The 23,528-nt window shown below is 39.7% G+C and overlaps 1 protein-coding gene across 2 annotated transcripts in view; it reads left to right on the top strand.

Moving 5' to 3' along the window:
* RELN (reelin) overlaps positions 1 to 23,528 on the top strand; it is a 279,445-nt gene that overhangs the window by 184,141 nt on the left and 71,776 nt on the right. For both annotated transcript variants that reach the window (XM_051805023.1, XM_051805024.1), the window contains exons 20-24: positions 3,991 to 4,227; positions 9,961 to 10,153; positions 12,806 to 12,918; positions 19,464 to 19,601; positions 20,241 to 20,427. In XM_051805023.1, the coding sequence (XP_051660983.1) occupies positions 3,991 to 4,227; positions 9,961 to 10,153; positions 12,806 to 12,918; positions 19,464 to 19,601; positions 20,241 to 20,427 (868 nt within the window). The remainder of the gene's footprint in view (positions 1 to 3,990; positions 4,228 to 9,960; positions 10,154 to 12,805; positions 12,919 to 19,463; positions 19,602 to 20,240; positions 20,428 to 23,528) is intronic.

Here is a 23,528-nt window from a genome sequence, read left to right as displayed (position 1 = left end):
TGGCATTCAAGTCTCAGGTGATACAACAGAACAAGCTGAGGCAGTGTGGGATGAAGGATAGAAATGTACTTGAGGGAAATAGGGGCATGTCTCTTGCCACGGAAGCAGCCACTTGTAAAGAAAAATTAACATAAATTATTTGTAGCTTTGAAGCTATAGATACCTTCACTACACCATCCTCTGGGATTAGGAGTTTGCAGGCAGCACAGGACACCTCAGACAAAATCTGACTGTGAGGGTCTCTCCAGGTCTTCAGGGAAACTGCACCTGTGCCATTATGAAGGCAATTACATGACTTCATGGCTGTGCCTGTGCCTGTGGGTTGGACTCAGTGCCCTGGGAGGGTGGCTGTCCTTGGGAATTGCACAAATCAAAAAGAAGTTAAACAAAGATCTCATCTCATCTAGTAGCAACTACATTCGGTGTAAGATTAGAGAGGAATGTATCTCTTGTATTTAGAGAAGGTATTCTTTACTGCTACATTTGTGAGACCACCTACCAATTTTAAGAGAGCAGTGCAAAATCAGAGGTCTCTATGAGCACACCTGTACTGAAAACTCCTGTGCTGGATCTGTGCAAACCCACTTAAACCTGACAGTATCCACCTTTAATTAGGAGGGTGCTCCTAATTAAAGCTGATGCTCTGCAAGGGGGCACAGGAGAGGTAGAACCAGCAGTGGCATCACAGGACTCATTCCAGAAAGTCCATTCCTGCCCAAGGGTGGCTTTGACCTGGGTATTGCCCCATGTCTACTTCTCTACCACTCCACTGAGTTCAAAGAAAACACCTGACTCAGCCCCAGGGGTGCAACTGTAAATAGCCTGCAAGTCACTTTATGTACTTATAACTTTCATTATTTATATTTATTGAGCTCAGGTCAATGCTCTTAAAAAAAAAAATTAGATTTCCACATCTTTTCAATAACTCAGTACAAAACTGCAGTATACAAAGTGTGATTAAGAATATTCTGATGGAAAAACAGTTGTAACATTAAAACTATTTCCTGGGAGCTATAGGAAATATTCAAAAATCAGTGTCTGTATTTAGTAGAAGCGTAGTGTATATTTCAATTTCTGAAGTTTTAAATGTTTCCAAAGGAAAGATGCTACAAATGGGAACACTTATAAGTTTTCTTCAAATTTTCCTTTGCTTTCCTTTATTATAGTTGCATATATATTTTATGTGGCCATGTTCCTAATTCTTAGACTCAAGATTACATCTGTAGAAATTATATTTCCCTAAAGGTTTTTAATATATAGCACTATGAAATTTTTATAACAAAAAGGAAAATACACATTCCAGTGACTGATTTTAATGAAGTTTAAGATATAAATGTAATAAATTATATAAATGCCATAGGCTTTTTTGCTTTTTGAGGTTAACAATGAAACACAATTTCCATTGTTCTGACAGGGCAAAGAACTAAGTACAATGTACACAGGTTAGAAAGGTTTTGCCATGGGATAGATATATAGTCCACTCTGGGTAGACAGAAAAATGACAGACATACAAACCTGAAGATAGATAATGCTGGCAATAATTATGATAAAGAACATGAAGAAAGCTTCACCTTTTCATATTATGTTGTCTGAAAATATCAGCATTTTTAGGAACGTAGATGGACTGCTGCAAAGTTTGGCAATCAGTCTGTATCCAGGAATTTAATTAGTCTTCAGTCATACAAAAAATAATTACACATTTAATGTTCTGCTGAAAAGGTGCATTTAATCTGCTAACATTTGACAGCTGCATTTTTCTTCTGAGCAGAACAGCGGTGGCTTTTCAATATTAGGTATGCGCATAGCTTGAAAGAATGAGATCAGAGCAAAGGTCTCCCAGCTGGTCTTTAAGAAATCTAATGGTGGCTGCTAATGTTAGTGGGCACACTTTTCTTCTCTGCAGCAGAAAAGTCATTAGCAGGAATTCCCCTCCCTCCCCATCTATCTCCAACAAATCAAAGCCAGATAGGAGTTGTTACAACTGCAGATGTAGCCGGGTTCTGCATACTAACATATGTGCCATACATGATGGTTTACACCTCCATTTTTAAATTGCATTAGCTTAATCCCCTGGGATGAGAAATTTATTTTAACGTGTGTTAAATATTTTAACACCTGATACATGTATCAGTGGTGTATGTCATGATTTAGGATTTTCTGTATATTACTGTCAGTGAGAATTAGTGTCCACGTGGGTGAGCTTATGAGAGTTAAGAGTGAAAGGAAGATGCAAGCATCAGAGGCAGCCACCTGAGGTGCAGCCATCAGAGGCAGCAGAGAAATATGTCCAGGATTATAGCAGAGCATTAGCTCATACAAGTGCCAAGTGCTTCACAGCACCCACTGGATACAGTGCTTCTCCTGGCCAGCATACCCGCTTCCCTCAGGTTCACATGGATGACAAAATCGTTGGTTCCTTTTAGCATCAGTAGCAATTTAGTGTCATTTGTGCCTCTAAAAATTAACCCAAAAGGTCATCAAGTTGCTTCTTATTGGAGAATCCTTGGTAGAAAAGAAGTCCTTGTAGTTTATTCATGTCAGAGAGCAATGAGGCTTGGTCTTTCTCCTGGAAGGGTACGAAGTCATTCAAGCATGTTTGAGTGTAAAGGAAATGTATCCACCACACATAAAAAGTGTGTACAGTGCTGGTTCCATGCCACAGGCATACAGCAGCTGTCACCTCTGGCTGTCCCTAGACACTGCTCCCTCCAGGCTACGGAGAGCAGGAAGCTCCTAGAAATGCCAGGCAGGACTTTTTGAGCACTTCCCAACTATTTGGCAAAGCCATTTGATTTTTTTCTGGTTAATGAATTAACATATTCTTTTTTAAAATGAATGTAACATTAAATAGCAGTATTATAAATTTACTGTTTACAAGGACAGTGTAGCAAGACACTATTAAGGGTGTGGTTTTGCACTAAGAGCAACACAGGCACAAGACTCTTTCGTGTGCAGAGAATAAAACATTACAACAGGCAGCTTATAAAGCCTTAAGTCTAAAAAATATGAAGCTAAAAAAATAAAAAGATGCTTCCAGTTTACCCAATTTATCATTTTATACACATTTCCTCTAAGAGAGAAAGAAGAATATCAGCTACATGATGAACTTGCCGAAAACCCTTTTGCCAGCAAGTAATTGTACCCCAATGGAGACAAATGTCCCTGTTGCCAGTCTGTCTCACAGTTGACATGGCTGTGTGGGGTACCATGGTCCTAGTGATTTATGGAGCTTTTAAGAAGGTATCATTGCTGTGGCAATTAATGCATGCTCCCTGCTGCAGTGTTATGATAATTTCTCCTGGAAATTGGATATTACTCTTAATTTTCTTTGCAGTTTGTCAACTCTACTTTTGTTGACATAGCTGCCATGACAAATCAAATGACCTTGCATACCAGAAGCACCTGGGGCTCACCTCCAGTTGTAGCTCTGTGCAGCTACAAAAGAAAAGTGTCTGCCATTAAAGACTATACATAATCACACTGTCTGACAAGATGAACTTTTTCCATCTGAATGTGGCTATTTGCAGGAGTGGGTTCTTCTAGGACAACAGCACCATAGGCATGATGTCAATGCTGTGCAGGAACTAGCACAGATGTTTAGAAGATGCATGTCTTCAGATCAGGATAAAAGCCACTGAGTCTGAGAAAATAGAGCTGGAATTCTTAAGTCCTTGTCAGTTGATCATTCCTTTGCTAATTTGCACCTCTAAGTTTACAGAGAGCCCCATGGCAGCAGCAAAATTTACAAAATGGGTAGAAACTCTTTTTGGTGGCTTTTGCACGTGGCTGTTTTTCAGTAAATACATTGATTACCAAGAGAACTAACAATTCCTCTGTCCCTCTCACTGGTAGCAGCTATACCAGTATTTTTGGGCTGAATCTAACCTATGATTTTTTGGGTCATAAAGAAAAAAATTACCCTAAAACACAACCCCATGGAATTACTACAAATGGTAAAACTGTCAATAATAATTTTGTTTTGTTTTCCAGAATAATTTCAGTGGAGCTGCCTGAAGATGCAAGACAGGTCGGCATTCAGTTCAGATGGTGGCAACCCTATCACTCTTCTCAAGGCGAAGACGTGTGGGCAATCGATGAAATTATCATGACCTCTGTGCTTTTCAACAGCATCAGTCTAGACTTCACCAACCTAGTTGAGGTCACACAGTCTCTGGGATTCTACCTGGGAAATGTCCAACCTCACTGTGGACACGACTGGACTCTTTGGTGAGAAACACGTATTCTTTTCTGTTCTACTTTTGTTTTTCTTGTCTATTCATCCTGCTAAGAATCAAGTAACTGCTGCAAATGAGTCATTCCAGTAGCTATTCAGAGTAATTTTTTCTCATCCTCACATTATGGACAAAAATACAGTTGCTAATCTAATTGCAATTAGCAGTTAGCTTTTACACCCCATTGCACAGAGACTTAATGTTTAATGGGAGCCCTGAATGTAGCATTCTTTTCCAACAAAATAAAGAATATTCTAATAGAAAAAGAAATAAATTTTTCATAATCTTCACTTAAAATCCAGTCAGGTTAATACAGGTATGGAGGTAATGAAATTATCTGTTAAGTACAGACTCTGAATATTTTCTAAGTGATGTCCAGATTTGTGTATATAGCCATTAGATTACAATCCAGATAGGAAAGGCAGCAAAATGTGGGCAGAATAACATTAGCCATTTGTAGTTATTTTGTCTAGTAATACATCCATTTAGTCATTTACACTGTGATCAGCGTTATGACATATTGCAATTACGCCTAAAATATGCTGTGTATTTAGAAATAAAAGCAAGGAAACATCACGTACCCCAAAGAAAATAAAGGCAAGAAAACAAAAAGAAAGGAAAAACAAAGAAAAAAAATTGTTAGTACTGCATTAAAATAAGCGTTTTTAGTAAAACATTAACATGCTTCACAAAAATAAAATTCTGGAGCACACAAGTGTAACATTTGGAATTAGTACAAAGGAAGTTCAAGTTAAAATCTGTGTTTTGATTAAAACCAAATAACAGTTTCATGCTAGTTTGATCAACCTATAAACCCAGTATAGTTTTAATTGGCATAGATTTATTTCTTTGGAGAAAGTACAATCACAGTAATTATGGAAAACCTCAAGAAAATATAAATAATTTTAGTGTCCCCGTGGACACTCAGAGAAACATTGTTGGAATTTTATTAACAAGTATCTCTGAGCAATCTGATTTGACTTTCTGATCATCTGTCAAACTAAAAGGAGTTGGCTTAGCAGTAGGAACAACACCGAATGTGTTCTAGCGCTGATAATGAGGCAGTAGAAGCACCATTAACCACTTTAATAAGGACAAGGAAAGTACTCACTGCTCATTAAAATGAAACAACATGTTAGGGCTCAAACTGCATCTTCCTCATCAAAGAGTTGGAATGAAAGCCCTTTAATGACATTGTTTTCCCTCTCTTCTTTTAAGAAGACCAGCTTATCTTGAGGAGGAGGGTAGGTTATTTAAGATAGCAGAGGTTACTCTATTTTCCTCTTATGAATGTAAATCAGAATCAAAATAATAAACACTGAGCTAAATTCTCCCTCCCATTTATTGACTAAGATCTGTAGTGCTCAGGCATAGTAGAAATGTTGAACTTTCCATGCATCAAAGAATCAAAGCCTTTGCAATATTTCCTTAGTATTTATATATAAGTATTTTTCATTATCACTGGAAGACAGGAACTCTATCCTTCACTGACCTTGTTTCTCTCAAGGGAAATTTTTAAACTTACACAAAGTCTCTACAAATGGTTGCTAGTTAAATTAATTATTGCTGGTTTTTCCCAGCTGTGAGTCCATTTGGTTCTCATTTTCTAACTCATGACTTTCTATGAGCAGAGCATGCAGTAGCACTGACACCATCCTCTTGAGAAAAGTCTGACAACAGCTTTTTCATTAGTACAAGTATGGGAAATATGCTATAAATCATTTTACAGGGTGTCATCCCCAGGCCCATTTTCGTTGAATTGCCTTTGATTGTCTATTAGGCCTCCATTTCTGCTTCAGAATCTGTAAACCTGAAACATTTATCCTTAAAACTGGAGAAAACTGAGGAGAGGGATTTTATTTTTTTTTTTTTTGAAGAGGCAGCTTGCTCTTTTCCATATCTGGCTTCATTTAAAATAGGAGAGGTTTGTTGATACACATGTGTTTTGAGCAAAGGTGATTTTTGAGTGCTTGTAATGGTCTATGTCCGGAACAGTCACTTTATTTGATCGTCATTGTCAACATTTGGTTTCAGATTGGATCTTGGACTTTAGTATAACAAGCATATTGGTTATACTGAAAGAACTCAAGAACCCCTTTAAAAAGAAGTGTTTGATGATGTTAATGTATCACTTCCCCAAAATGCTCATATTCTGGCAAGGTTATATATACATATATATATATTCATCAGGACATGAATAAAATAGCCAAGCTGTTATAAGCAGTTTACCAAAATTAACCAAGCTGTTGCTTAATAAATGTCTTTAGTCAGATTATGACACTATGATTTAACTCAATGTATTGAAGAATAGAGAGTCCCACTGTCCCTGGAGAAGTTTGCGGGAAGACTGTAAACCTGCCACGTCATGAACTATCTTTATGTAGCAAGGTAATACAGTGGTCTTACATCAGCTTGATAGTTTACCTGTGTTTAGCATGTTTTGTCTTTTAGATCAATTGTTACTCTGTAATAAGCAGAAAATTTCAGGTAATCAACTTAATTCTATTAATTAAGTTAATACATTTAGAAATTATTTAGGAAAGTAGGTATGATGTGATTTAAAAAGTCACAAATGTCTCCTGACTTTGACGGAGGCAAAGCTCAGGCTGGTGCAAGCGTTTGGCCAACATGTCAATATTTTCGGTCAATGCAGCTTTATAAAACAAACATCCGTGTGGCTTCTCAGTATTCCTAAAAGTACCGGCCTTGAAAATATGGTAACTCTGGGGATCTCAGAGAAGTTTGGAGCAATGCAGGTTGGCTGACATTGACTGTGATACCATTCCCAGAAGTACCAATTAGCTGGCAGTGCTTTGAGGGAGAGTGATTGTTCTGAGGGCACCTATGGGTATTGTGTTCCTTTGCCTCTGCAGGTCTAATTATATACGTGCCAGAAACCAACTCACAGCAACGTATTTATACAAAAATGAAGCCTCTGCATTCTCGTTTCTGAAGATTTTTTTGTTAATTATTGTTACGCCAGGGACATTACTTCATCTTTTACAAAATCTGGAAATGTATTCCAGCTGTGTGGCTCCCAGAACAAAGAAAATATTTGGTATTCCAGGAGAAGAGCATACCCCTAACCATGTACATGAGAGATCTGGAGAGCAAAGAAGTGGCAAGTAAGGTGGAGCCCCTACCTTTAATGCTACTCATGTTCAGCTGAAGGCAATTGGTGGTTGATAAAGGACTTTGTAAACCCATAATGTGATTTCCTCCCCTTAAAAGAGCTTCTTATAGAGTATCACAGTTTGTCTTCATCTCAACACTAGCTTCCTTTTTTACATTTCTTTCATATCCATTTTAAAGAGCTGGTCTGACTTTTTAACCATGTTTGATTAGTATACTATGTACAATATCCAGTGGCTAAGTTATTAAATTAAAATGAATACTGAACTTAAAATGTTTTCATAATGACCTGAATGCCACCAGAAAGAAAAGATTAGAGTTTAAGGGGTTTTTCTCATTTTACGCTAGTAATATTGAATAGAGGGAATTTTTCTGAAGACAAGGGAAAAATGTAACATTTAATTCTTTGCACCTATGCTGAGTACCAGTCCTTCACTTCTCTTCTATTACTTTGGGAAGATAGCTTCTGGGCAGATGCTTCATCAAACTGTTTAGTTTCAACTCCTTTACTCTGTTCAGATGAGCTTTAGGTAACTGTTGTGTTGTGCCAGGGTTTATTGTGCAATGCCAAATCATTTTCCAGAGCATTGTTACATGTAACTTTCAGCTGATTACACTGCACACGGCTGACTGATACCTGAAGAGCCTGCTTGTATTGGCACAGATTTCCCAAGAGAGCTTCAGTAAAACTGTGTTTTCCCATATCAGCCATGAAATTTCAAGCTGCTTTGTAGAAATTAAAACCATGTCAGACCAAATCAGCTTTAACTTTTAAATTTGTGGATCTTTGTCATTTTGAAAAGTACAAGGTAAAGTTTGGAAGAAAAATAAATTCAGGCATTATCCACACAAATTCTTCCGAGATGCATTCAGTTCTAACCATGAAGCCACAAACCATAGGTTGTCAGCTGGACCGCTGGTGAGTGTACATTGTATCCTCTGCTCAACTTAAAATTATCTTTCCCATTGAGAAGAAAAACACTGACAACATCAACTGAAAGAGCAAGCAGTTCAGACACAGTTTTCCAGGACATCTCACTGCCTGCCTGCTGGTCCAGTTGTGCATGACAGTGCCCTAGCAGTGAAGGGAGTGTCCATCCGCAGTCCATTCAAGGTGCTGATCAACAAAGACGGGGTAGTTTCATATGGTGTCATGACTTGGATCATCCTTTAGGAAATTAAGTTACAGAGAGTAACATCAGAGAGTAGAAAGCAGCCTGCATCTCCACTTGTGCCAAGTAACAGCAATGACAAAATAATGGCAAAACTAATGTCAGCTTTCAGCAGTTTCTTCTAAAGCTTTAAGGCAGGATGCTGACATTCATGGCTTAAGTGCTCTCTCTGGAAAGGACTCTGTAGAAAATGGTGTGGGTCAGTGAATTAATTTAAAAGAGTGCTAAGTGACTGACTTATCCTCACACCCACTTCGTCATGACCTTGAATTTTACAGGAGTAGAAGCTAATATCTTCTATTGTACTGTATTTAAAGATTATGATTTCTTATTTAAGGAGATAAACTTTAGTTTATTCAGTCATAAGAGCAACTCTGAACGAGATTATTCTCTTCATCACCACAGTTCTGAATTTAGCTTTTTCATTTTTGCATGATGATTTGCAGTGATTTTCTTTATAAAGAGCCAATCCCTATGCTAAATTGTTCACATTTAAGAATAACCTTAGAAAATTTTGAAGCTTAAAGGACAACAGTACTTCTGAAGACACTAAGCAAACATCTCAAACTAAGGAGAGGCAATTTTCATTCTAAGTAAACTTTCCTTAAAATGCCCTGTTTTAAAGCCTAGTGTGCTGGATTCAAAGTTTAAGTTGTTGTAACTTCCTCCCTATACCTCTCTTGCACTTGGGGTTTTGATTTGGGTTGTTTGTTTTTCTTTTGAAAAGTGCATAGAAGAAAACCCTGCCTTTAAATGAAATAACCTTGTAATTTCAGACTATATACTGTGTTACTGTATATGTGATAACTGGGTACCTTGTAACATGTACGTGTGTATGTGTATTCCAAACATTACTATTGTTCTCCAATCCACTGGATAACATAACTCTTATATCAGTACCTCCTACAGAAAAGAAGCTGAGGATAGAAGATATTAATTCTGAAACACAGACAAGTCAGGGAATGCATGGCATATAGGATCACTTGAAAATCAATGGAATGAAAAGTCTGTGTAATAGGAATATTTTAAACTAGATGTGGTGTATCTTTACTGTCCAGTATTGGAATGACATTACAGCTCTTACTGTGGCATGACCTTAGGCAATGGACACTCCTGGGGAATGAACTTTCTTTATGTTGTTTTTAACTTATGTTGCTCTTTCTTGATCTAACTTGATCTTTAATACAAAGAGCATATAGTAAGAACTAACAGAATAATTCAGTGTTTTGCATTCTGGGACACATCAAGGCCTTCCTGGTAATTTGCAGAAGTACCAACGGATTCTTCTGTGCCTCGTCTCATCCTATGTGCCAATCTACAAAGCAAAGGCAGAAGCATCACCATATTTAACCCAAATTCACTCATAATGTTCCTGTTTGAAATATTTTGGGGACAGATCCTGACTCTTTCCTTACGTCTCTCAGTTTTACAGGAGACTCAAAGTTAGCTTCTAGCATGCGCTACGTGGAGACCCAGTCTATGCAGATCGGAGCTTCGTATATGATACAGTTCAACTTGGTGATGGGCTGCGGTGAGGCATTCACTCCTCATATGGACAACCAGGTGAAACTGGAGTACTCCACCAACCATGGCCTCACATGGCATCTTGTTCAGGAGGTGAGGCTGGCAGCGAGGACTTTGTCTTCCATAAACTCTGCATATACAAAGATCATCTGAAATAACACTTCTGGCATTGAACAGAGAAAGATGTTTTTTCCTTTATCACCTTTCAATAAAGAAATTCTTGCTTGGAATCAGTCAAAATTACTATTAGAGGTATTTAAACTGTTCTTCATAATATTTGGAAGAAAAGTACCTGAAAGCCTGAAATACAAAATTGTGACAGAAATGGATCAAGGTTGAGAAAAGAGCTGGGGCACAGTTAGACAGAGCTACAGGGTAATGGCTGAGATCTTTCCTGTGCTATTGCTTTGTTTTTCTGAGCAAAATGCATGTACTGTTTCCTGGAATTTAAATGGACAGAAATTCTTTCTGCCCCTGTGCGCAGCCATTTCGTAAATGGAAGGCGCATTCCTTCAGGGGATTGTAATGTAGAGACTTTCATCTCCCATCCCTGGTTCAAACACAGTCCAGGGCCATAATGACCGGCTGTTTCCCCCACTCTGCTGGAAGTGCAAATAGCAGTGTTGGCTGCTATTTCCCTGTGTGGCTCAGCCCTGTCTCAGCACAAATGTGAGTAGCGAATTTGGCCATGCTTTGTGCTTTTGTTTCCCCTCTTAGATCAAAAGCTGGACTTTCCCTGGCCTCAGGGTGAACTAACCAAGGTCCTTTGGCTGCCTCTGAGCGGGTTCAGAGGGTGTCAGGGAACTTGTCCTAGTGTGTTTTCACTGCCTGCTCTCCAGGCTCACAGAAGGATTTGTATGTGACGTTCCACATCTTTTATGAGCTTTGCCCAGTTACCCTTAGCCATGTTGTATTTGGCACATTTACTTTGGTGGGCAGAATAGAGAAATGGCAGTAAATGAGTTTTTACACTTTGCAAATCTAAGTCATGATTTCTTACCTTAAACTAAATTCAGAGGAAAGCTATAAATTCTGTATTTCAAATGCTGTTAGTGTCTTTTATACATGGCATCACCGTGGTGTCCAAGAATAACTCCTAGTGGTGGGTGTTTGGAGTTTGTGCTTGCCATCAATGTAGGATCAGTTGCCTTCAGATTTTAGTGCTCCTTTCCTCGCTGAATGAAGCTGAGTTCAGAGAGAAGAACTTGCAGCGAAATCGTTTTTCTCACACCACCCATGTTGCTGTGATAAAAGACTATTTGTAGTATATTTCAAGGACATAATCTGGCAAATAAACAAAACACTAATTAATTAAAATGTTTGAAAGTTTTGTTTGCTTCACAAGCACTGATCAGACCCTGTTTTGTAAGATCTTTTAGGGGAGATGAATCAATGAAAACTGTTTGAAAATTGCTGGAAAGGAAATTAAGCCTTTAGAAAATCTACTAAAAGGAAGCTCCAGCAAAACAGAATAAGGTCTCAGATCTTCATTTAATACTCTAAGATATTTGAGCAATAAACATCTCTGTAAAATAATATATTCTGCCCTTGATCATATTTAATATATAACTATTAGTGTATAATTTAACTATATAAATATTCTTAATTGCCGTTACTGCTGTAGAGAATCACTGCTTTAATATTAGCTTCAGAGCAGTCAAAGTGGGCTACTTGCATAAGCAGGTATCTGTCCCTAAGGCCCCCTTCTTACCTGATACCCTCATGGGGGTGAGCACAGCAGTGAACAGCAAAAGACTCTTGGGCATGTGGGGATGGTCAGGAGAAGCTGTGCTGTGGCAGTGAGTGGCAGAAGGAACTCTCTGAGTGGGTACCTAGAACAGGATCATGCAGGTTGGTAATAACTTTCAAGCACATTATTAATACCTCATCAAAACCATAGCACAAAAGTTTTGGGTAATATTCTGGCAATGTATATATAAATGAATGAACTATAGCAGAAAAAAATGAAGTAAATGAAGTAACATGGGAAGGGCAATTCTAGAAAACAGTAAGAAGCTGGGATAATAGACTTCATTTATATTTAATATTAAAAAGATGTGATAATGATCATATTTTCTGAGTAGAAAAAAGAAAGTTTGGGGAACAGACCTCACTAGGAATCCGGCTTAAATGCAGAAATAATCATAGAAGCAGGAAAGGGGAATTTACACCACTTGCTGTAGGTGTCAAAGGAAACACAGGCTGCAGAGCATAGGAAGAGCCTCTGGACACAACTCCAGTAGCTGCAGTTGAGTGCTCTGCTGTGGCTCTGTCTGTTCCTGCTCCCCCCTGCAGATGGAGAATGTGGGCACAGCCAGCATGCCCAGGCAAGGGCTCACAAATAGGTCTCCAAAATGACTGGTATAATGTTCTGGAGTCTGGAGGTCACTTTCATGGACTTATTCCGTAGTGGTCTTGTCGGCTTCCTTCATAGTCCATGCTAGATGCTGGGGTGAAAATAGTAAAAAAAAAATGAGCTACACACCCTCATGGAGGAAAGCAAAACATTACTAGTCACTAATGCTAAACTCTTTGAAGACTTGTATGGCTTTTTTCCATCCTTAATTGTACTACTGGTTGTCTGAGAAATTTCTCTGCATCATGCCAGGATTTTTCTGCTTCTGGGTCTTTCACTCCAACATCTGGACCCAGACAAGCTCCTATTTCTGTTGAATATTTAACCTTTCTTTCTGCTCCTGATTATTCCCTAACATTAAATCTGGTTTTGAAATGTTTTACTTTAAGGAATGTCTTCCCAGTATGCCAAGCTGTCAGGAGTTTACATCAGCAAGTATTTACCACTCTAGTGAATTTACTCAGTGGAGGAGAATCACTGTTCTTTTACCACAGAAGACTTGGTGAGCATTTATTTCTTCTCTTTAAAATTTTTTTTGGGGTGTAGATAATTCATCTGCTTTTAAATTGCTATGACAAAGAACAAGTTCTCTGTAGGTCATACTCAAGGCAGTAGGTGGGGTGCCAGAGCTGACCCAGTTGCAGGTATTTAACATAAAAATGCATTCCTTACATAATTTGAGAGTGAAATGTTGGGAAAGTCAACAGAAACTATTGTTTAGGATTGTTTTTAATACATACTCTGACTCTTCTAATAAAGTTCAGACCTTTTCAAAAATAGTGGTTCTTGTCTATAAATGCCCCATTGGAGGAAGGCTTTATTTGGATTGTTAGTTTTTATTTTGCACATTCCTTATTGTTTACATCTTCAGACCAAAGCCTTCTATAAACAATAACTAATGATTCATTTCTGGGAATTTTTTAACTTTTGTTTCTTTTTATAGCATGTCTTAAAAAATAACATTCTTTTCTGCAAAAAACAGCAACAGAAATTATGAGAAAGCCTTACACTAATCATCTTATTTTAATTAAACTACATTTGCCTGCCCTAAAATTTTTATTTTTTAACTACATGGTTTCTTTCATTGTTTATTTTAAAATCTTTATTATAATATACAAATAAAAAGTTGTCATAAATCCCAATAATCTTCAGGGCTTCCTTCATTTGAGAATTTAATTATTCCAATTAGAGTTACATTTTACTTATGCTTGACCTGAATCCATCACAGCAATTGCAACGAGAGCTTGCTCAGATTAAGTTATCATTGTATTTCCCCATCCTTCATCATTATTTTTTGCACTCTCCACGGCCTCCACACAACCTATTTTCATCAGTCACACCACAACGATACCTTCTTTCAACACACTGGCCATTTTTACTGTACAGCCAATATTCAGAATTTCCTATTTACAGGCAAAATATCAAGGGCAAATATCAAATCCTTAAAACATATCAGATCAGATAATACCAAATAGCACAAGTAAGTCTATGATTAAGTGCTTTGTAGTTAGATTATAATGTGCTGAGTCTTACATGCCATTATGTTCTACCAGCTGCAAAATCTGTGGTTCACATAGGCACTTAGGAGTTAAAAGAGTGTCTACAATTTTTCAGGTTACACTCTAAAGCAGGCTGTTATTCTTAAATTTATTTATAAGATATATATACTGTACTCAAAGTTATTATTATACATTCTGTATTTGATGGTAATACCAATGTTATGGGCCTTTTCTTCTTTAGGATCTACTCATTTTTCTCAGCATATGAGGTGACAGAAGCAAACAATTTATTTTTAATTTAGGAGACTATGGGGAGAAATCATGATGGAGTAATAGCTGGGTTCCTGTTTTATGCTGTGCACAAATCATAAATATTTCACACTCTTTGCACAGTCTTTTATCTGAAGGGATTCCTGTCTTTTACCAGAGTTTTTTTTGTAATTAAGGTACAAATTACCACTGAACATTTCTTTGCTTTTCATAGAACACATTTTCTGTGTTGTGTTGTGCTATGGCTTTATTGGGATGAAGAGGAAGATTGGCTGCATGTTCCTCACCGAAATCAATCCAGCACACCAGATGCATCTCAGCCACTTTCCCCTCTTTTTAACTCTCCTTTCCACTGGCAAGGAACAGGCTGAGGGCTCAGTAGTTCTTTTGGATTGAGATTGGGAGGGGATTTTTTATGCATTTTAAAAGCACACTTACCAGCAGAGAGCAAGTTTCTGCCTTTCCAAAACCTGGGCATTCCTGTTGAACATTTGATGTGTGCCCTTCACTGCCAGCCCAGCCACACGGAGGGCATCCTACCAGGTGGCTGGTAGTGAACATGCTCCACAGGGCTCTTCTTTGGGATGTCCTCCCTCCCTCCCCTATCCCTTTCCCACTTGTATTCCACTGCAAAAACCACCCATGGGCAAAATCTTAGTAATGGCCAGGAAGAACAGTGCAGAGGGGTAGAGCCAGGTTTGCTGCCTTCCCGAAACTGGGGTGAGAGCAAGGGTGCTTTGGAGAACTTCCTTTTGTCTCAACCCCTCAAGACAAAGGTTGCAACATACACACCCTGCCCTGTGCTTACTGCACAGGGAAATAAACCACGTAAGCGAGGATTCAGGAATGACTCGTTAGCCTTGCTCTGGCCCTTGGTAGCCTCAATTGTCCTCACACCCCTGCTCAGCCCTGCTACAGTTGCTGGAGATTTTATCCCTTCATGCACAGCTCTTACTGAAGGTTTGCACCTTGGGTGCATGGGTAGTGTCAGGCTGTGGCACTGTGCTGATGCAGCTGGAAAATTGTTCCTTAGCAGCACCTATTTCTCTTGTAAAACTTTCTGGGTGTGCTGGTATTTCTGCACATCTGTAGATGTTCTGCATCTGTCAAGCATGATTTTGTAAGGTCCCTGTGTTATCTGAGATTTGGGATATTGGGAAATCTGTTGCAAGAGTGAGACTTGTATTGAAGAAGTGAAATGTATGCACCTGCTTGCTGAAATTGTATTGTACTTGAACTGAACATTTCTAACACTGATGAAAATTAATTTCAGTTTTATGGGAGGCATTTACATATGAACAGGCCTTAATGAGATACAAGCAGCTGTCAGTTGCTGACTTCATAAACAAATCAACACCTAATGACTGAATGAGAGCTTCAGGATAATTGGGTAAATGTAATTATGGTAACTCAGAAGGTAGCAAATATAATTTTATCAGCCACAAATTTGCATTAGATCATTAGGGCTTTTAATATCAGGAGGGAAGGCAATGATTTTATTTTAACTCACATATCTGAAAAATTTTATAACAGAAAGAACATCATTTCACTTGCAGTACTTCTGGGACATGATTTCCTTGTGCTTATGTAAAATGTCACACAGCAACAATGACTTTTATTTGACATCAACCTGACTTAGATATAATGTCTTCAGAAAGCCAGATTGCCTTCCAGTAGCATAAAAAAAACAAAAAAGGAAACAATATGAGGAACTAGGGAGGTTTATTTTACTTGTGCTGCAGTTCCCATTTCAATAGATGTCCAAATGGTGATTGTCCAGAAAACCAGTATTTTATCACTGAGAATGCAGATGACACTCATCTCCTTATTCTCTTTTCTTAATTAACATGGCTTTTTTTAAATTGTTGATTACCATTTTTAACAGCATAATTCTCTTAAGCTGTTGTTACCTTGAGGTGCAGAGCAGCCTTGGAAAGCTTTCAAAAACAGTGAGCAGGACTGGCTTTTCAGCAGCGTTGCTTTCACAATTGCCAATTCAGCCTAACACACATTATCCCTCACCCAGGGAGGAATCCGGATCTATGACAGCTCTCGCTGCCCGCAGCCCTGTGGCGGTGGCATCGCTTCCCGCGGCACCCCTGGCAGCAGCTCGGGGACCACGGAATTCCCGCAGTGGCAAAGCTGTCCCCAGGGGATAGCTCGCTGTCTGCAGATAAAAATAACCCCTGCCCGCTGTGATGTGGCTCCCCAGGGACCATCCCCCATCGCCACACCTCCGTTTCGGCCACATGTTTATCTCCAGGCAGTAATGAGCCTCCTGCCTTCCTCCCCTCCCCTTAAATGATAGAAACAAACCTCCTGCAATCGCTGCATTTATCTGGGGGAGCTTCTAAGTCACAAGTGGAGCAGAGCACACCCTTGGCTTGACGTGCAGCCAACATCAGGAGTCTGAGGAGGAAGATGGAGATACCCCGGCAGCGTGTGTCCCTGTGCTCTGCACCTGGCAGGGGCAGTCCCCTGCATCAGAAATGGTACAGGGAGACTCTCCAGAGAAACACTTTGGTCAGGTGAAACCCACACAAGCCCCAGAAGGGGCTGTGGGCTCTGGTGTGAGCTCTGTGCCTCATGGTGCAGGCTGAGCCCTGGGAACAGCCCCAAAGTGGAGCTGCACAGGGATCTTCTCAGTGGGGCCTCAGGTGTGGTGCTCCACTGGGCACAGAGGTGTTCTCTGTCATTACACAGGACTGGGCTCTCCCCACAACTTGTGTAGGTTGGGTGTGAGCTTTGTGCCCCAAAACCAACCGTGGTGCAGCTGCAAAGCCACCCTGAAGGGTCATTTGCACCTGGCAGCAGCCAGTGAGAGGCAGAGTCAATGCCATCAATGCCACATCATGCAACACCAGGAGCTGTTTAGGGGACACCACCATTTGTTGGGCACCATGAAACTTCCATGGTGTGTAACACTGTAAATTTCTTCCACTTTGCTGTAAATAACACTAGGCTGCAGAGTCTCACACCCCACCTCTACCCATACACCATCCCTGATGAAAGCCAGAGATGCCCAACCACAATACTCTCCCTCCTGTTACTTGGGAAAACAACATGACACAATTTTATTGTGCTGGGAGTTCATGGGTGTGTGTGTTTGCCTGCTCTAATACCATTCTTCTGTATCAGTATTGTTATTTTCCTCACCAAGCATTAGAGTTAGCACCAGTTTAGGCTCTTTCCAGAGCCTAAAACCTCTGTCAGGGCTCTCTGTGGTGCCATTGAAACTCTGTAGTGAACATGAACCTCACCACTGAGGTGATGTGCCGGCCTCAGAGAACTCAGAAAATAAACAGTAAATAATTGTGGTGAATATTGACTGTCTGTTGTGCCTACACAAGCCTAGGAAGCTCTTCGTGGGCAGATTACTGGCATTGTGCACTTTTAATGTATAATTCATAGCTCTTCTAATGTAACCCATCAATACATTATATCCTGAGGGATTATTTAATCAGCATATCTGCCCCTGCAGATTAACTCTGTGTGCTGTAAAAATACTTACAGTATTTGTGATATCAAACAGATACTTAGAACAGACAACAAGGATCATTTCCATTAAAAAATCAAGCCTTTGGGCACCTTCACTTGTTTTTTTTAAAGCAATTCAAAACTGGTATTTTAAAAATTTCTGCACGCGTGTATTAAACTTCTAGTATGTGACTGAAAGGCCACCTGAATGGCTGACTGCTCTGCCACAGTGTCCACTTCAGCCACCCAGGTCGGCTCTATCTGTTTTTTTGCTTCCATACATGCGAGCAGGTGGCTCGGCCACCTTTACAATATTCATTTTAATAAGCCTTATTCCACATAAATTATTGGGGGTGGGGAAAGGGATTTTTATCTTAAATTAGAGTAACAGCATTATATCCCGTGCTGTCAAAATGTAACCATATGGCTCAGAAACAAGCTAGAAAAGAAGCTTCGTATAGGAACCACCTGCTTCTCATCCTCAGCTCCCTCCAACCAGCCCTTGGCCAGACACAGGCCTTTCCCAATTCAATATCTGATCTTATAATTTTCAGTCAGCCTTGCTTTCTCTGTCCTACCCTTGCACAGCTCTGATCCAGCCTCAGTGCCCATATTGCCCCCACCATGAACGATTTCTGAATTTTGTTTCATTTCACGTGCAATATATTTTTTTTAGTCTCATTCCGGCACAAGCATCAAGTGGAGGGTGTCTGCATACACCATCTGGGAGTGGCCACTAGCCAACATCTGTAACCTGTTGGATGTTCACAGTTTGGCAGGACAGCTTGGAAAGGCTTGATGATGACAAAAATTGTTGTTCTCATGATTCAGTTTCTTCTCCAGCCTTGGTTTTTAAGTGTGGTGGATGTCAGGCTGGGTTTGGTTGGCAGGAGTCACTCCCATGGAAAATTTCAGTGTCCCATTGGACAATCTTCTAGAAGGCCAACAACAGGAATCATTTAATAGATAATGTTAGCTGACTTCACTATATTAAAGAAAAATAAGCTGTTGAAGATAAACTAACTAGAAAGGAGAAACTACAACAAGGTTTTTGCTTGAAGAATATTACAAATATCCAGAGTTTAGTTAGGCAAGAAATTTAATTCAGTGATTCCCCACCACAAACCTTGGGTGTTACAGATTTTGAGATGTTGTGCAGGAGCAAGCTATTTGCAGTGTGGAAAAAATACAAGCTATGAAAGAGGATCTTTGTCAAAAAACTGGCGATCTCAATGTCACCAGAGACATGTGAGCTAAATCTAATTTAGAATCATCCTGACAAAAAGAAATTTTCATATCCAAGAAAAAACAGTCAACTATTGTTGTAAGGGGAAAAAAATGGAAGAAACACTTACACTCAGGAGCTTTAATAATTTTTTTAATAATAAATATCAGAAGGAACCTGTTTACACAACTTCTGACCTGTTAACTATGACCAAAAATATAAAAACCAAAGTCATGCCCTAGATCCACCTTTCTAGTTTTGCACCCATCACAGAAAGGGACTCAATAAAAATCCAGGAATACTCATTGTGAGGCTTACCTTAAAATAATGCTCAAAATCCCTGTAACGCTTATGTAGAAATGTCATCAATGACTGGAAAGTCCATTATATAGCCCTGTGGAGCAAGTGGCATGGTCTAGAAAGATAATTTACAGAGATCTGTCTTTGGTTGTGCCAGCCTTTGCAGCCTGGGCTGTGATTGCGATATCAACTTTATTTTTTTTAGTTACATTTTATCTTTTTTTTCCTGCAGTTCTGTCAAGAGTCACAAAGTAAAGCATTGTTATTGCTTTTAAGGTCCAGTGCCACGCGTTTCCGCTGGAGTCAGTGCTACTACACAGCCCAAGATGAGTGGGCCTTGGACAACATCTACATTGGACAGCAGTGTCCCAACATGTGCAGCGGGCACGGCTGGTGCGACCACGGTGTTTGCAGGTATAAATCCCTTGTCAGTCCCTCTTAACAATGGTCTCCTGATACTTCAGGTATCTTATTACTTTCCACAGTTTTCTTTTCTTGGCTGTTGTTCTTATTTTTAGATTAAACATTAAAAAGTAAAAGCACTATGGAGGGGTTAGACCATTCAAGCAACATTAACAGCCAGTTGCTCCACAACATCTGTCCAAGGACTCTTACCCTTGGCAGATCCAAGCATTGGAAGAGCTTAAGTGGCACAGAGTTGCCCTGCTGCAGGTGTCCTGGTGGCCTCTCCAGCCCTTTGCACAAGAACCCCAGGGACAAGCTTAGTGCTGGAGCTGTTTTGCTGGGTCAGAAGGATGCCAGGGACCAGCTCAGCACTGCTAGGAAGCTGCTGTCAGAATGGGTGCAATACCAAGGGCACAGACTACTGCCTGCCAGCTTCAAACTTTCTGGACACCACAGGGATTTTTTTTTTAGAAATAAAATACAGGGGGGATTTCCAGTTATTCTAGTTTGTTTCCATGTTCCAAAATTCCAGTCCAAGAATGATTTGTTATTTCACATCTAATTTTAAAAGGTCACTGCACCACCTTAACTAATTGTCAGTGTCAAATAAAGTCTTTAAAAGCTTGTTACGTTTACACTTCTTTTCAGGTGTGACTCAGGGTTTCGGGGCACCGAATGTCAGCCTGAAAATCCCCTTTCTTCAACCATCATGTCTGATTTTGAGAACCCAGGCACCCTGAAGACAGAGTGGCAGGAGATTATTGGGGGAGAGATCGTCAAGCCTGAAGAAGGCTGTGGGGTAATCTCATCTGGCTCCTCGCTCTACTTCAACAAGGTACTAAAGAGGGATGGGAGACGGCAAAAGGCACGTTCTGTAGGTTTGAGTGGAGCATGGTGTGGTTGTATGGCAAAGAAAAAGGAGGTGGCAGAAAGCTGCACGCAGTATTAGAAGTGCATTAAACAGCACAGATGTGCTCTGCAGGTAAAGAACAAAACAGTCAAAAGAGATAGGGAAAGACACGTGCATTATGTATCCAGGAAATACCAGCTGTAATGAAAGGAAGTAAATTACCAGTGTGCTGTACATTCATAATGTCTTAGTTGTATATTTTCTGTTTTAAGACTTAGTTCTCAGCGTTCAGCACCTCCCATTTGATTTGTCTGTACTGTTCTGGGTAAGAGATGGAGAAAGGTTGGCTTTCCATGGGACAATCAGCTTAATTTGAGATCATAGGGCCAAAACTAGTGGAAAAAACCAACTCCTCCAGGATTGTAGATAGTGGTTAGCCTGTAGGAGCATACTTTTTTGCATAACTTGGATGCTTTGCAGACAAAAAATAATAGAACAGAAAAGAGATATAGGGAATTCTGCTAATTAATAGCAATTATAACTAAAATAAAAAGATATCTTTATTACCAGATGTAAGATTACGGATTGTAATCACAGACTTATTTTTTTTATTGTTCTTCCTCGGGTCTAGCACTAGGGTTTGTTTTGTTCTTAATTGAAAGGAAGAGTATAAATGCAGCTATGTGCTTCTCTTTTAAAGGTTTGATCACACTGCCATTGCTGTCATGAGAGCCAGATTAGTCCCAGAAGAATAACCCAATATGCAATGCTGTGTAATTGTGTGTTGTTTACCTCATTACAAAAATCTAACCCATGAAATAATTTTCAGCACTCCTACATAGTCTCACATCCAACTCCCCTGGAAATACAGCTCTGCATTGAAAACTTTATAATAGACCAATCAGTATAACTAGCTAATTGTGATAATTGGATTTTTTTATATAATTGTCTTCTCTGTTAGATGTTTTTCCTTCTGGCTCAGTTCCTTATGCCAAGTTTCTCAAAAGTAGTTTGCTAAATTAGAATGAACCTGCTATGATCTTTCTTCTGATTTTTGCTAAGGAGGAGTGAAAAACTCATTTAGAAATTCTTGGCTTCTTTCTATTGATCTCTAAGGGTTAGGTTATCATTCATTTCTGGAGTAGTAGCAGTCTGTATGGTGTCAACAGAAGGTGGTTTATTTAATTTCTGTTTAGATCTTTTTCAAGGTGTCTAGTGACCATGCTGGTGTATAATAAAAAATTATTTTTATGGTTGCCCAACATTTCTGTATTGTTTTGGGGAACTCATATTCACAGGCTCCATTTCTTTTCATTTGCTCAAACAGCCACTCTTTATTTGAATGTCTAATGTTTGCTGCCACAATCAATTACTTCTGCCAGAATTAATGTTGGCTGTGTTCTGATAACCCTCTGTTTTTGTTTTACAACTCATTTTAATCAATTGTGGGCGTGTTTACAGTACAAAGCTTTTTCAATTAGCCTCTGCAATTCCCCTGAGGTTTTACGCCACTTGTGCCCTTTCTTAATTAACCTGGTTCCGTGATTACCCCTTTGGCAGGCAAAGCTTCTCTGGGGTGTGTGGAAAACCCACTTGCAATAGTTTCATTGGGTACCCTCAGCCAGCCAGGCAACACCTGCCCGTGGGGCAGCAAGGGTGTTTGCATCATTATTACCCATTACTGGTTTGATTTGATGATGATTATTTCAAATTACAGTGAGTCTCCAAACAAAACTGTGAAAGTAAACTACCAAGAGATTATCAGTGTCACCTTGGCCAGCCATCTGAGGCTGCACTGGAAAGCTCAGGGCTGCACCCAAGACTGAGCTCATCTTCTTCTCATGGCACCATCCAGGAGGGATTCGCTCAGCTGGGAATAAACCAGCAAATAAACCAAGACAGCAGGCAACATTCAAAACCAAATCAGTATGACTATATCTATATGAGGTTTTTGAGAGTCAGAGGATGCCTCACAGGTTTTAGTTGTCATCAGTGGTGCAAGCTAACTGAGCTTCAAACCCACATGTGTTCAGCTTCTGGAAATTAGTCTCATGGTGTGAGGTGGCCTTTTTGGTAGGGTCTGCAAATGAGCTATGGACCCAGGCTGTTACACCAGCAAAGCAAAATGTTCTGAGAAAGAAAGCACTGTACATTTATCTGCTGGGTTTACCCTGAACTGGGTAGAAAGAGGTGGTTAGTCAAACGATTTAAATTCATCTATCATCCTTAAAAAACACAGATGGTATTTTAAATCTCAGCTCATAATCTTGTTCCTTGTGTTCAGCTAGATCACGTTACTTGCTTACCTCAAGTTTGTCTGGAAATTTACCATGAAGATCATAAATGTACAAGTGACAGAGAAAAGAAATATTGCTTAAAACATAGGCATCATTATATAACTTAGCCCAGGTTTTCCTTTTTGATACCTTTTTATGAGGTAAACCCATGAGTTTTTAGGGAATCAGAAACAGTGGACATGTTGACAGTTCTGCTCCATTTTGGGGGGTGGTGCCAGGTTGCAGCTACTTTAATAAATGCAGAAATATGATCCCTGCATCCTCCCTCTGGCTGCACACATACAGCTTTGGCTTACCTGTAAAAGCCTGGGGCAGCACAGTGCTGTGCTGGGGCAGGGTTGTGTCAGATGCAGGGCATGCAGGGCACCTCCATGGGGACACTGCCCTTGTCCTGTGTCCTGCCTTGCTGCAGGTAGCTTCATGTCACATATCGGCATCTTGTAGGTTTGTTGATGTGCAAGCCCACAAGTTCAGCTTCAAGCACCAGGGCACAAAGGGAAGAGGGGTATGGGATAATTCCCATTACAAAAAAAAAGGTTTTTAAACCTTAAAGCTTTTTTTTAGATGAATATGCTCAGTCCTCCTTTGCTATCATGCACAAAGTGACCACACTGACCTGCTAGAACTCAAAAACGGTCTTGGAAAAGCCATTCACTAAATTTTACAAGGCTGTTTTTTTCTCTCAGCTGTGCTTAGGTAAATTTGAAACCAAATCCACAGGTTTTATTTGAGAGGTTCCTGATTTACAATACCTACTAGGAAAAGAGCATAGTTTTGTGTAGGAACAAA

Source organism: Manacus candei, unplaced genomic scaffold (genome assembly GCF_025592945.1).
Source record: "Manacus candei isolate 608988 ecotype Guabito, Panama unplaced genomic scaffold, ASM2559294v1 h1tg000063l, whole genome shotgun sequence".
Classification (NCBI taxonomy): Eukaryota; Metazoa; Chordata; class Aves; order Passeriformes; family Pipridae; genus Manacus; species Manacus candei.
The sequence above is the reverse complement of the archived record's forward strand: the minus strand, read 5'-3'. Positions and strand labels throughout refer to the sequence as shown.